The 13,476-nt window shown below is 38.8% G+C and overlaps 2 protein-coding genes across 2 annotated transcripts in view; both read right to left on the bottom strand.

The window, feature by feature from the left end:
* Positions 1-3,715, bottom strand: part of LOC144520692 (piezo-type mechanosensitive ion channel component 2) — a 32,513-nt gene extending 28,798 nt beyond the window's left edge. Inside the window, exons 1-6 of the mRNA XM_078254605.1 lie at positions 3,515-3,715; positions 2,620-2,728; positions 2,302-2,423; positions 1,504-1,563; positions 476-624; positions 166-330 (exon numbers count right to left, since the gene is read on the bottom strand). Of these exons, the coding sequence (XP_078110731.1) occupies positions 166-330; positions 476-624; positions 1,504-1,563; positions 2,302-2,423; positions 2,620-2,728; positions 3,515-3,715 (806 nt within the window). The remainder of the gene's footprint in view (positions 1-165; positions 331-475; positions 625-1,503; positions 1,564-2,301; positions 2,424-2,619; positions 2,729-3,514) is intronic.
* A 1,028-nt stretch (positions 3,716-4,743) lies between these two features.
* LOC144520188 (piezo-type mechanosensitive ion channel component 2-like) lies at positions 4,744-13,225 on the bottom strand. Its single transcript, XM_078253856.1, has 11 exons — positions 13,162-13,225; positions 11,349-11,444; positions 8,538-8,639; positions 8,259-8,304; positions 7,726-7,885; positions 7,414-7,627; positions 6,960-7,173; positions 6,244-6,409; positions 5,482-5,589; positions 5,207-5,248; positions 4,744-4,791 (listed from the first exon to the last, which is right to left on the bottom strand). Exons 1-11 carry the CDS (start codon positions 13,223-13,225, stop codon positions 4,744-4,746), a joined length of 1,260 nt encoding a protein of 419 aa, XP_078109982.1.
* Between the last annotated feature and the right edge of the window lie 251 nt (positions 13,226-13,476).

The following is a 13,476-nucleotide window of genomic DNA, read 5'->3' as shown; positions in this document are numbered from 1 at the left end:
TGGCACAATTTGGAAGACCAGAAAAAAAAGGACAATGCAGTAATCAAGTCGGAAAGACACAAATGCATGGATTACAGTTTCAGCATCACGAAATGATAAGATACTGTCACTTGACACTTGAGAAGGACATTCTTTCCCTGCCAGCACATATTCTTGCCATCTCACCTGGAAGCCTGTCTGACAGGTACGTTGTCGAGGTCAGTGAGAGTCAGAAAGTCTGAGTTGAAGTAGTGCAGCTGGAGGATACAAGCCAATAGGAACATAGCAGGAAGCAGGATACGTGCAAACAGCTCCACTGTGTTGTACCGTTCCAAACCCAGGTCACGAAGACTGAAAGGTAAGACAGGTGTAATGATATGATAACTTACTAGAAGGGTCAAGTCTGCTGTCTGACAAAATTCAACATTAAACACAATGAATTTTCTTGCTTAATTCCCCAAAAGACTCACAAACTTGCACACGCACGGAAACTCACCCTTCCTCCGACATGCCCATGATCTGTCTAAACAGCCCAGACACACTTTTAAACTGGTACATGTAGATGGCTATCAACACCACCATGGAGTAACCGACCACCACCGCCCAGAATGTCTTCAGGACCCGACGCCACACGTCATAACAGATCTGAGGGGAGAGAAACCAGATAGACCGATGCAGTACCTTTTCTCTGTAGCTACAGATCTTATTTTCACAGCTTATTCTACTGTTACACTCATGTACATGTTTTATAATTCCCCTGGTGCCAGTAATGAGAAAAAAACACTGTAAAACAGTTTTTCCTGAATATTCTGCATCTTCCCAACGAGTTATATCTAAACACCATTAATAAAAACAGTGTTGCCTATATTTCTTTCATCACACTCCAGTATGTAAAAACACAGGGTGTTGCTGATGTTGTCCAAACAGACAAATGGTCCTCCACAGCCATTAGGCCTTCCTGTTAAGTGCCTACCGTGATTCTAAAAGGTCAGCAGAAACATAAGGTAGGGGAGAAAAACTCGAAAACAGCAGCAAAAAAATGACTGTGTATGTGTCTATGAGTCACAATCAATACTTTTAACTGTAAAATAGTATCGACGAGCGACAGAGTTTATATGAGAGCCAAGCGTTTTTTATGCACAAACAACAGCCCAATGATTCACTGATGATAATTTAGGTTCAACCCATTTCAGTGTAAGATGAACCTGAAGCTATAGTGGCTTTGTATTTCATGCAATAACTTCTGAACTTTAAAAGCAGGGTTCCTCTCCACTTATTGAGCCCTGCAATCTCAATAGCAAATGTCCACTTGTCATCTACTCAGAGAATAAATGTATACATAATAGTCAATTTAGGTGTACCGTACATGTAGAGTACTTACTATACGAGACGCAGCGTGTTCTATAAGAAACAGTTCCACTGAAGAAGCTGGATAGCTAAATCCTACATCCCTTAACTTCATTTCAAAAGGCAGACAAACTAAATGTTTGCTAGTTTACCTGCCAGATCACTAAAACCACTTACCTGGTAGAGTACAACACAGAAGAGGAAGAGGACAATGTAAAGGATCTTGTAGACAACCACCTAAGCAAGTGAAACATGATTAGGTACATTTAAATCAAATCAAATATGATGGGCAGTTATTTGCTTAAAATCTACCAAATGTTACAGGGACCTCTGGACCCAAAAAGTCCTGAGAGACTACATGCAGATATTATTATTTTTTGTAAATGCACAATTGTTTGTAATTAACTTTATATTAGTGGTTCCCACATACATATATTATGCTTATAGATTATTTACAGTATTTGAAATAAAGACACAACATATGAAACAAAAGTAAAAACATACTAAACATTTTTCTTCACCTCAGATTTTTTCCAACTATACAATCATGTAGACTATCTCAATTACTGTACATGTAAAAGTTTTGTGATGAATTATTTACCTAATCTACAAAAGATTATAGAGTGTATTTTTCTCTAGTGTTTGACAGAGCAAATGCACATTGTATAAAGTGGAATGGTAACTGATTGCATTACAGGAACTTTACATAATCACTGTGGGAAATTTTGTTTACCACAGCAGAGATTTAAAATGGTGGCAATAATGGGGAAAGATTATCAAAACAAATAACTAGGCTACATGTTTGCCCTGAAGCCCTTAGCAGAATAATTAATGCATGCATCTTATAATGTCATTACTATTGCAGTGACATTCACAGTAGTTTCTTGACTTCATATCACGCCCTCAGAGCGTGAGTGCTTGGAAAAGTTTATTAGACATGTCATGAAAATGACTTCTTTGTTTGTTAATAGATACCTTTCCAGAGAAGCTAATCACAAAGAACATGGAGCAGCAGAAGAGGATCCAGTATTTCACCAGCGTCCCTTTCACTCCTGATATGAGCATCGCTACCAGAGGTGATGGTGGACTTTCCTCCGCTAATATGAAGGAAACCAAGAAGAGAAGAACGGGGAGGAGAAGGCCGAGCAGAGACAGGGAGGAATTGATTGATGAAGACAAAATTAGAATAGGATGAGAAGAAGAGAAGGGATACATTTATTTTACTCTAAACTAAATGGTATTCTCTAACACAGTAGCTGTAATCTTTGTAAAAGCAATTTGAAAAGAAATTACGTGGCACGACTTTGACTTCATCGATAGATTCCTCCTTTAAGCTCTGCTCCTCCTCTCTCTCCTTTAGCTGCTGACGAAACATCAACCAAAAGCTGAAGCTGTAGAAGACCTGCACACACAGTGTATTATGAGTACAAAACATAAAGTGTACACACATTTTTACAATCTGCTATAGTAAAAATAGTTAGGTTACAATTAATATGTGTGTAACTTACCAGACTTTGAATTAATTGATCTGAAAGTGTTTTATTGTCAGTCATGTTAAGAATTGGTCAATTTCTGTAAATGCTAAGCGCTACCTATCCCATCTGCTTTAAAGACCCTGAAAGCCCATTTTCTTAATCATCTTCTTACTGTAAACGATGGGATCCTACATGTACACACCTGACATAATTTGAATAATCCTGGTTTATTCCACATGGGATATTTCTGTGTTTCTGTATTCTTCCTGTTTTTGTCACTGGTCCAATATATGTGTGGTATTTCCATGCACCAATCTAAATTTAACAATATAGAAATGTAAAAAATAATCTGATGACAGTAGCTGGTATAAATGCTCATGCTGCCAGAAAGATGCAACTTTTGATCAAATCAAAACACTCCTACAATAAGATTGGCCATATGTTAAACAACTAGTAATTTATAAGTAAAACAATTTGTATAATTTTAAAAATGTGCTGTTTATTTAATACCATAACATACTTTCTTTAGGTGCTTTTAACATGAGCTTTATCTGTGGAAAGAGCATAAAGACTCTTTAATAAATAGGTGTAGTGAGATTGAGTTAGAGTCTTTTCCATACTCAGGCTTTCTTTTTCTAATCTTTCGCTGACCTCATACCGTTTTGAATTAATCTCAATACAAAGTATTTTCATGTCCTCTTTCTCCGCCTCACCTTTGCTCCCAGGTGAACACAGGGCGCAGGGTGATAACCGTTCAGGTCGAAGTCCATTATGACAGCCGGTGGGAGACCAGGGTACAGCTCGGCCCGGCTCAGACGCAGCCCGCTCAGGAAGCCCAGCACCAGCAGGACGGTGCCGTAGACAGCCAGGAACGGGGCGGACATCATGGCGTAGCGGCGCCGGTCTCGCATCATCCAAATTCCACAGGACCACACCAGCAGGGCGAAAGTCAGCCAGTTGTTGTAGGTGATACTCCACACCTAATATCACATATTTTAGATATGGTGACATTGTTGCAGCCAAACAGCTATTTATGTCTTTTTTTTTGCACTATTATTGCATTTTCTGCCAACGAGTTTAGGCGGTTCAAGTTACTAGCTAGCTAAGCTAACGTTAGCTAACTTTCTTAATGTTATTACTCAACACAATATTTTAACGTTAAGGCTATTTATTGGATTTTTGTTCAGATATTGTCAGCTGGTTAGCTAAACTAGCAAACAAGTTGTAAAAAAAAACCTTTAAACCTTTAACGTTGCTCACACTAAAGTTAGTCAGTCAAAGAAAGCGGACACCAACTATTATGATGATCATTAAGTCAACAACATTGTCTGGTTCCAGCTCCTCCTGTATGCCATTGTAAATTGAATCATGATTAAGCAATTTGAAGACATCACCTTTGACTCTAGAAAATTTCCTTTCACTATAATAAAAAATAATTGAAAGACTACCCAATAATGAAAAGACAGTTACATCAATTTCTAAACACATTTAAATAATAGTGGTCTTTTTTGGGGATTTTTTAATTTTGGTTTACATTTTTATAGTATTTTATACTCATCTGTACCAGCCTCTCTGGTCAGTTAATAGTTTAGCTGTGAGCAACACACACACACACACACACACACACACACACACACACACACACACACACACACACACACAGATAAATATATATTATCTTATTTACAGTACTGAGCTGACCTATGCTACACCTACACCAGAACAATGTTTGCTTTTCTGATATTTGTCCTTTCCTGTCAACCTCCATGATGGCACTAGTCATGGTTGCTGAAAGACTCGCCACAAAAAAGTAAAACAATGTCAGTATAGTTTACCATCATGATGATAAGGGCGCTGACATAGCTGTGTCTTTGCACCAGATGTCCAAAGATGACCAGGCCACTTGGGCCTGAGGGGGGAGGTGAAGTCTCTGTTAGAGTCTTCAGGTCATCTTCACACTTTCCCCCCATTTCTCCCTCACTTTCTGTCTCTAGCACAAGGAAGGGAAGGAGTTAAGGATGAAATGAAAGATATTGGCAAGACTAATGTATTGCTGAGGTTCTGAGGACAACCACACATGTAGTCGATCTATTCAAATAAATGAAAGCAGTTGTTGCTGAGGTCATGTATTTAGAGATTTGAGTGTGATGATTACCAAGTGATGGGAAGTCTTCGCCTTCATACTGTGGTGGAGCGTAACAGTTTGTGTACCCTGCGCCTCCTAACAGAGATCCCAGTTGATTTCTATGGACATCTTGCCAGGAACTCCCCGCTATTAAAATCATTGGCTAAGCGAAGAGCACATCATAACTGTAAATTTAGACGAGTATTCACATGGCTCACCTTATTATGAGTCCAAAACATGATTAATCTTGAAAACAAGATTTATCAATAAAACAACTTACCTCGTCAGGTAGATAGGTTTCATCATCCGTGCTGTTCAGCATCTGATAATTCAGAGAATCTTAGGTTGGTTATGAATAATTGTAGGATGCTAATTTTGAAATGCTAACTTGTAGACTAGAGGTGAATAGCAGTAAAACCATGAGTATGTACAGATATGTACCTGATATTATTATCCAGTACTCATAACAATGAGCAAAACAGCAGAATACTGAAACAATATTCCAGTGACCCAACAATACAATTAAGGAGAAACATATCCATGTTTGTAGGTTACCTCCTGCTTATCTCCTGAGATGTAGATGACCCTGGAGAAACTTGGAGGAGGCTCTGGACTTTCTACTGGACTCTCACACTCCTCCTCATCATCAACAACAACAGTATCCTGAGAAACACAACAGCTAATCAAAGCCTGCCACGTAAGTTTATATACTGGTTATATGACTACGTCTAAATACTGGGTGAAGTGTGTGCGCCTGCGTGTTTAGCACTGGAAGTAATGCTAATAAAATGTCCAGTTGTGCCAGTGGTAGTAGCCGTAGAATTAGAAGTAGTATTTAGCATTGCCAACCCTCCAGCATTAGCAAGAAGACTCTGGAAATTAGCTTTTGTCTCCCTGGAAGAAAATGAGCTTTTTGACCCTGTAAAAAATATATTGAAAATGAAAAATTAAATAAAACAGAAAAAACAGAAAAAAAAGCAAATTCAAATATGTGGGTTCTGCTGACTGCTGCTGGACTTTTTGAATGTATTTTGAACCCCGTAGATGGAGCAGAGGTTGCAGTTTTATGGTACAGTAGCAGTGTGGTACCAGTAGGAGTTGTAGCGACAGTACTGCTACTAGTAGCAGTAATGTTTGCACAAGTCGTAGCGATACATACTAGTAATATACTATAAGAGGCCGATATCATATTAGCAGTAGTAGAGTAGTGACTAGCCCATGTATGCGTAACCCTAAATAAAATATCCTGTGAAGCACCAACGTCACACGCATACAATATCTAACAGGATATAATTCCCACGAATACTCAACACAAACCTCCTCCGTGATATGGACCCATTTGTGCAGCAGAGCCAACAGTGTGTAGTAGAGCAGCAGTAGAACAAAAGGGTTGATGAAGTCAGGCCAGCTGACATGTGGGTGCAGACCAAGAGTGTGTAGGTCTGAGCTGTTGGTTCTGACCACTCCTGTCATACCAAACAACCTGGGACAGGTGGAGGGGAAGGAGTGCAGGATGGAGATGGAAAGGAAGAACGAAAGGAGAGATGGTGGAAGTGAGAGTTAGAGTGTAGAGAGGAATAAGAATACATGTGAGCTTGTGTATAGTCAAACTTTAAGGAGAGTGAAAAAGAGATAAATCAACCTGGAAGAAGGTAAAGGACTAAATCTTTTTTTACCTGGCAAAAATATGTGCTCTTTCTCATCTCCACACCATATATTATATGGCGTAAATGCAAACATAAAATAGCCAAAGTGAATGATGCAAAGTGAATTTTAATGGTAATAATTCCACATTTAAATTAAAGCAGGTGCAGAGACGAAAATGATTAACTCAGTGACCTGATTCTAAGGAAGATGCACCTTGTATTGAAATATTTGTCCTCAGTAATTCACAGAAAAACTGGGAGCCCATAATTTGTATTTGTGTGGCATAAGATTAAAACCAGCTGATATTGCTGATACCTAATGTTTAATAAAAAAACACCAGATCAGTCCAATATCAGTGTAATCCTACTTTTTAATGACTTCTGTACCTGGCGTAGATATCTTCTGGTGGCACAAGCTGCTGGGACAGAGGCAGCTGGTAGAGGTACAGAGCCAGCAGATGTCCTCCACTGAAAATGGCCATCATCACACACAGGGAGCTGAAGAGCAACAGGCTGATGGAGCGGCTGAACACCCACCACCACACCAGTCCGAGAAACACCCCGAAATACACACCTGAGGTGAGGGATGGCAGCGTGATACCTGTGTACCACACACACACACACACACACACACACACACACACACACACACACACACACACACACACACACACACACACACACACACACACACACACACACACACACACACACACACACACACACACACACACAGTATGAGAAGCCAAGAGAAAAAAGTGAATTAGACAAAACTTCTTAACACTTTACAGTAAAACTACTATAATACAGCTGCATGCTCACACCAGCTGCTGTATTGTACCTGCCAGCCCCAGCAGTAAAGTCACCACCACTTTCCCTGCTGTGTTCATGATTGCTGACATCAGCAGCCGCAGTCCGGCTGCAAACACTATCAGCTTCTGGACAAACTGGGGCGGACTCGACTGAACTGGCACCGTAGTCTCATCTGAGCTGTCAAAGAACGAGCCCTCTGTGTCACTTCCTCCCTCAGACTCTGTTTCAGAGATTTCCACTTCCTGCCAGACCCATGAAACAATGAGATTGATATCAATGTGGTATCTTAGAGTAAAGCAATGTAAAGTTACAGTCATTGTTGATGTGTGCCCGCACTTACCTCGGGGTCAGATGGCGGTATTCCGTTCTCATGCATGCTTACTTGGGGCACAGGGTGCAGTCGTTTTTTGCACAGCCTCAGTATGAAGAGGGAAGAGAAGAGGAGGCCCACATCTGGGGCCAGGAGACGCACAATGTTCCCAGCATCAACCGAGCTGAATCTGGAAACACACAGGCATTATCATAGGTTTAATCTCCACTGATCTCCATTCATACCAGAAAGGTATGTAAATCAAATCGCTAAGACTTTCTCCAGATAGTAAAACATGCAGTTTCCATTTGTCATTATTACATTATTGGTACTGCTTAACCATTTAACAATGACAACAAAACAAAAATGCGTAACTTGTTATGTAATTCACATTTCAAGCCTTAATATGTTGATTTTAATACCGCACTGAAAACAAACTGAACTAGAAGGCTGTCTGAAAGATAGAAAAGCAATCTAAAATGGTTAGAAGTAATGTAACGTAGATGTTATTTGAAGTTTTTGGATATCTATAAAACTGCATAACCACTGATGTGCTCCCATACCTTATAATGCCCAAATGGTAGAGGACATCTTCCCAGTGGCCGCTAACTGTTAAAAAAACAAAAAAACACATGGTCATCAAACTGGGAACAAATCTGTTTTTCTTAATTCCTGAAAATTTTACATTTTACATGACAAAAGGGACTTGATACATATGTATCTCTTTGTCCTTTTTCACAGTCAATTCAACCAATATTTCCTTAAAGTCCACTCACAGGACTGGTGACATTTTATTTTACAAGAACAATGTTAGTCTGTGAAGTGTCACAAGCTTGTTTTACCATGTGGAGGGATGTAGGCGAAGGGGATCTGCATGAAGCACTGCAGGGTCAGGAATGTCAAACTAGTATAGATGATCAGCCGCAAGAACTGACCCGTTTTACCTGAATAGAGCAGCAAATGAGAGAGACCAGGAGGAATTGAATAACAAGTATTTTAAGCATGTTTTAAGCATTTTAAAAGTTGTTTTCTGTAGTTGCTGTAACTCATGTGTTTGTGGTCTCCCATTCTACTCATATATAATTATTCTCCTGATTAAATGCTTTAAAGGAGATTATAACCTTTGATAAATCAATCATACTACTTTGTATACTTAGAGAGAGACAGCAGCACCACCACATATAAGAGTTTTGGCTGAGATCTGATGGCACCCACACACACACACAAACACACACACACACACACACACACACACACACAAATTGATGGACCCCGTACTTCTCTTAAAGACATTTTTCAGTTAAATATTGTCTCCTAGGCAGTATTTTACATTGAAATGGTTCAATGGTTAAAGTGAGATATGTGTGTCTAGGTATCCAAGTGCGTTATAGTTATGCTATATCTAGTAGGTTCCTTAGATGAACCGTTCCTACAAACTCCACTTTGTTTCAAACCACGGCAGGTGCTGATTGTTGAAGCCATTGCAGAAGTGGCCACATGTGCCTCCAGATGATGCTTGGTGACTGCATGGAAACAAGTCCCATTTCAACATTTGCTGTAGCAGCCTCACTGTTTATTTGACAAGACTACAGCTGTGCTAGTGGCTCTGTGAGGCTGCACTTAGGCACAGTGGTGGCTTGAGCTAAATGCTAATATCAGCATGCTAACCTGCTCACAATAATAATACTAACATGCTGATGTTAAGCAGGTTTAAAGTCACAAGATCTGTTTATCTTGAATGCAGATAAATGTCTGTACCCAATTTCTCGATAATCCAGCCTACAGTGTTCAAATATTTCACACTCAGCCAAAACTGACAGACCGATCGATAGACCGTCAGTCATACCTAGAGCCATGATGCTAGCACGACTAAAAATGGGGAAAACCCCTTAATGTTTCTCAAAATACAAAGGCGAGTAGATCAAATCAAAAAAAGTTAGGGTCAAAACAGATCAATTTTGCATCCTGTTATTTCTGTCTGGGTAGTGATTTGGAAAATTATTTTCAGGTTAAGTAGATTACAAGGCTTAGAAAAGAGCACATTTAGGTTCATGATTGTTTAAATGACCGACGTCTCATCTTATCACACTAAGCCTTGGGGGTTGTTGCTCCTGATAATTGGTTAAAAAAAAAGTTCTAATGGTTTAACCTGATTTAGTAAATCTGAAACTAGCTCACAGTTAATAAGAACATAGCAAGGACTTTGCACACAAACTTAGTCATGGATTTACGAAGAAGTGTTACTACCTATAATGTTTAAATAAAAAAAAACACCAAATTTAAATTGTGATTTGGTAAAATAATAAATAATATTCCTCTTTGATAGACTGTACCTATCCAAACAAAATAATGACAAATCAGTATGTGAGGTAAAAAGAAATGCACAAATTTCATATACATTAATTTGCGATGATTAATTAATGACATTAAATATGAGAATGAAATGCAGTAAATGGGTAGCTTAACAATGAATTTGTTTGTTTTCAAACAAATGTACCAGTTCGTAATCTCAGTCTTGAGTTTGACACGTGTGATCAAAAGGTTGGAGATACAAAAGCATTAATAGCTGATGTGGCTCAACATGAGCTGAGCCTGCAAATGTGCTGTTGATGTTCAGGATTTTTACTAAAAGCTTCGTTTCCCAATAAGGAATACACACATACACTCTCCCAAGTATAGCTGGATGTACAAAAAAAACCATGAAACAAATGCACACAGGATGTACACACTTGACCACTTAGACCAAGGAGAGTGAGATCATATTAGGGAGATGAAGATAAATGTGGGATCTATGAAGCTTTCAAAGACAAGCTGAAAGGCAAACAGTTTTTTAGATGGAGGGATGGAAAGTGAAAGAAAGAAAACAAATGCTGTCAAAATGCTGACATTCACATCTTTTAATTCCTCACTGTAATTACCAGGCTATGTATAATTGATTTGACCGTTCCAACCGCATCCCCTTTACAAAGTACTTTGAGGGAGGGGTACAGATATTTTAATTCATCAAAATGTTGTGATCAATACAGAGAAAGTGCACACACATGCAGCAAGCAAGCACACACACACACACTTCCACAATATTATCTCTTGTGCTTAATCTCCGCTTCTCTCCCTCTTTTATTTTTCCACATCAAAATATGACAGAACATTTACAAGTTTATTTTCATAATTTAAGAGTTTACAGTTCAGCTAAGTTTCCAAATTGATATTACGTTCAAATAGTTTTTCATGGATTTAGATCAGTGTCTTGCATTACAGTTAAACACATGCAGATGCAGAAAGGACAGTGCTGTCCAAAATATACACAACCTTGAATTTAATATAGAGTATCACAGGAAATGTTTCCTCTACATAACTTGAAATACTTCGAAAAATTACTATTACTATACTTCATTATTTATAGAGGAAATTAACAGTGGCCTCTGTTTCAATAGATATTATTTGTATCATGGCGGAATGATCTTATTTTAATGTGATCATCTTTAATTGCAGACACAAATGACTGAACCTCGGGAACGATCATAAATTAATTTCAAGCTTAGTAGGTTTACTGTAGACGTTTGCATCAAGATGTTGACACTTTTTAACTGGGTGAGAGCAAGCCCCTGTAAAATTATAAATAAATTGTAATTTGTCTCTGGTGCCCCTCTCACCTTTCATAGTGACCAGGCTTGGGTTCGGCAGCAGCGGCAAGGTGAGCAAAAACAGGAAATACACCACTGACAGACCATTGTAGCGGAACGAAGAGGCTGAGGTACAGAAGAAAAGAACACACGTACTTTATCTGTTAGACAGAAATGGTCTGAATCAATTCATTTGTAGACATTTTTTTCGTACTCTGTTCTTTATATCACAAACAGGTCACATTAACCAAAAAACAAAGAAGCAAATAACCTGTGTAAGTGTTATTGTGAGTGTTTGTAAACGTATACAAATACATTCTAAAATGAAATTACCACAGTTCATCTTACCTCCGAAGTGCTGTGTCTCAGCATTAACAATGAAAGAACATGGAATAAAGACACCTGTGCCTAGAGTGAGATTTCAGCAGTGGGGGAAGAAGTACTCAGATATTTTAATTAAAGGGGCTGTACTCAACATTTAGAACATTAATATAGCGTAAACAACAATTTGCTATGTGAAGATATAGTGGAGTAATGGTGTCCTAATCAGAGAATGAAGTCACACTCCCTCTCTGTGTGTGTGTGTGTGTGTGTGTGTGTGTGTGTGTGTGTGTGTGTGTGTGTGTGTTGTAATCCGAGTTTCTCTGTTCTTTGTTTTAATAGCCGGTCCGGCTGCACGTGCATGTTAGTGCATAGTGTATCTTAATATATATTTTATAATTTATCTTTTAATGTAAAGCACTTTGAGTTTACATGTAATGAAAGGTGCTTTAAAAATAAAATTGCCTTTGCAATTATGGTGAATACAAGAAAGGAAATGAAAGTGATCTATTTATTCATTTATCACAACAACATAACTGCAACAAATAACTTTTTGCCATTTTGCAAATCAAATGTAATATTGTTTAATACTTCCACATTTTCAAATTATCATCACCTTATGGGAGGTTAAACAGCGGGTACCTAAGACCCCACATAGTGTCCAACAGTCAAAGGTACACAGTATACTTCACAATTCAAATCACAGTAGATAGAAAAATACTGCTCAGGTAAATCTTCTGTGGTCAGCGTGGTCTGTCTCACACCTGAATTGCTTCTTGCAAAACGCTGGCTCAATAGCAATACTCAAGACTCGTATATCATAAGATATGAATGCACCTAGAAAGCCATATTAATCCCTGAAACTGAATCAGTGTTGTGCATTTCCTCAATACCATTAAGCAAAAAGCCAGCTGTCTGCAACAGTAAGCACACATGTACTAGCTTTACTACAATAACTCCAACTCATCGTGCGTGGACGGGTTAGCTCAATTGGTAGAGCAGGCGCACACATATAGAGGTTTACTCCTCAACGCATCGGCCGCGGGTTTGACTCTGACCTCAGGCCTTTTGCTGCATGTCATTCCCTCTCTCTCTCCCCTTTCATGTCTTCATCTGTCCTGTGAAAATAAAGGCCTTAAAATGCCCCAAAAAATTATCTTTAAAAAAAATGACTCCAACTCATCAATATGCCCCCTTGAATATAACCTGTTTCCACTAAAGGGAGGAATTATAACCAATATATTTCAAATATACCTAATGCTGATTCTATACAGAAATAACAGCCAGTGAAATTAATTCAAGATTATTTGATTTAGTAGAATATTTCAGCATCTCCATAAGACACGTAAAGACTCAAAACTCAAGACCTGAACTTGCTGGAGAAATACTGTTTGCATATTTAAACCTAATATGACCTTGTTCCTTTCTAACTGAACCCTGGAGAGGAACACATCAGAAATGTAATTTCTATCATAGCCTATAAATGCATATGAATAGAACCATTAAACAGACGGCAACTCACCAGTCAGCAGGAGCAGTGGTAGTAATAAGTTATAGAGCATCCCAACCACGAGGTCCCCTGCCATGTCTCCTTCTTTGTGTCAGACACAGCCACACAGCTCCTTTAGATACTATCTCCCTCTACAGTAAATGTCCGCACAAACGAGAAGCAATGTGGAGGGAAACTCCAACCTGCTCACACATTTCTCAGAAGAACATGTATGCAGCCTCGGTCAAAGCATCCTCCAATACAGCAGTGAAAATACAGGAACTATAGTTTGAGTCCAACACACTCAAACGATAACTAGACAGCGATAATGGCAGTCCAGTGACGAGC

Source organism: Sander vitreus, chromosome 7, assembly GCF_031162955.1.
Source record: "Sander vitreus isolate 19-12246 chromosome 7, sanVit1, whole genome shotgun sequence".
Taxonomy (NCBI): domain Eukaryota; kingdom Metazoa; phylum Chordata; class Actinopteri; order Perciformes; family Percidae; genus Sander; species Sander vitreus.
The sequence above is the reverse complement of the archived record's forward strand: the minus strand, read 5'-3'. Positions and strand labels throughout refer to the sequence as shown.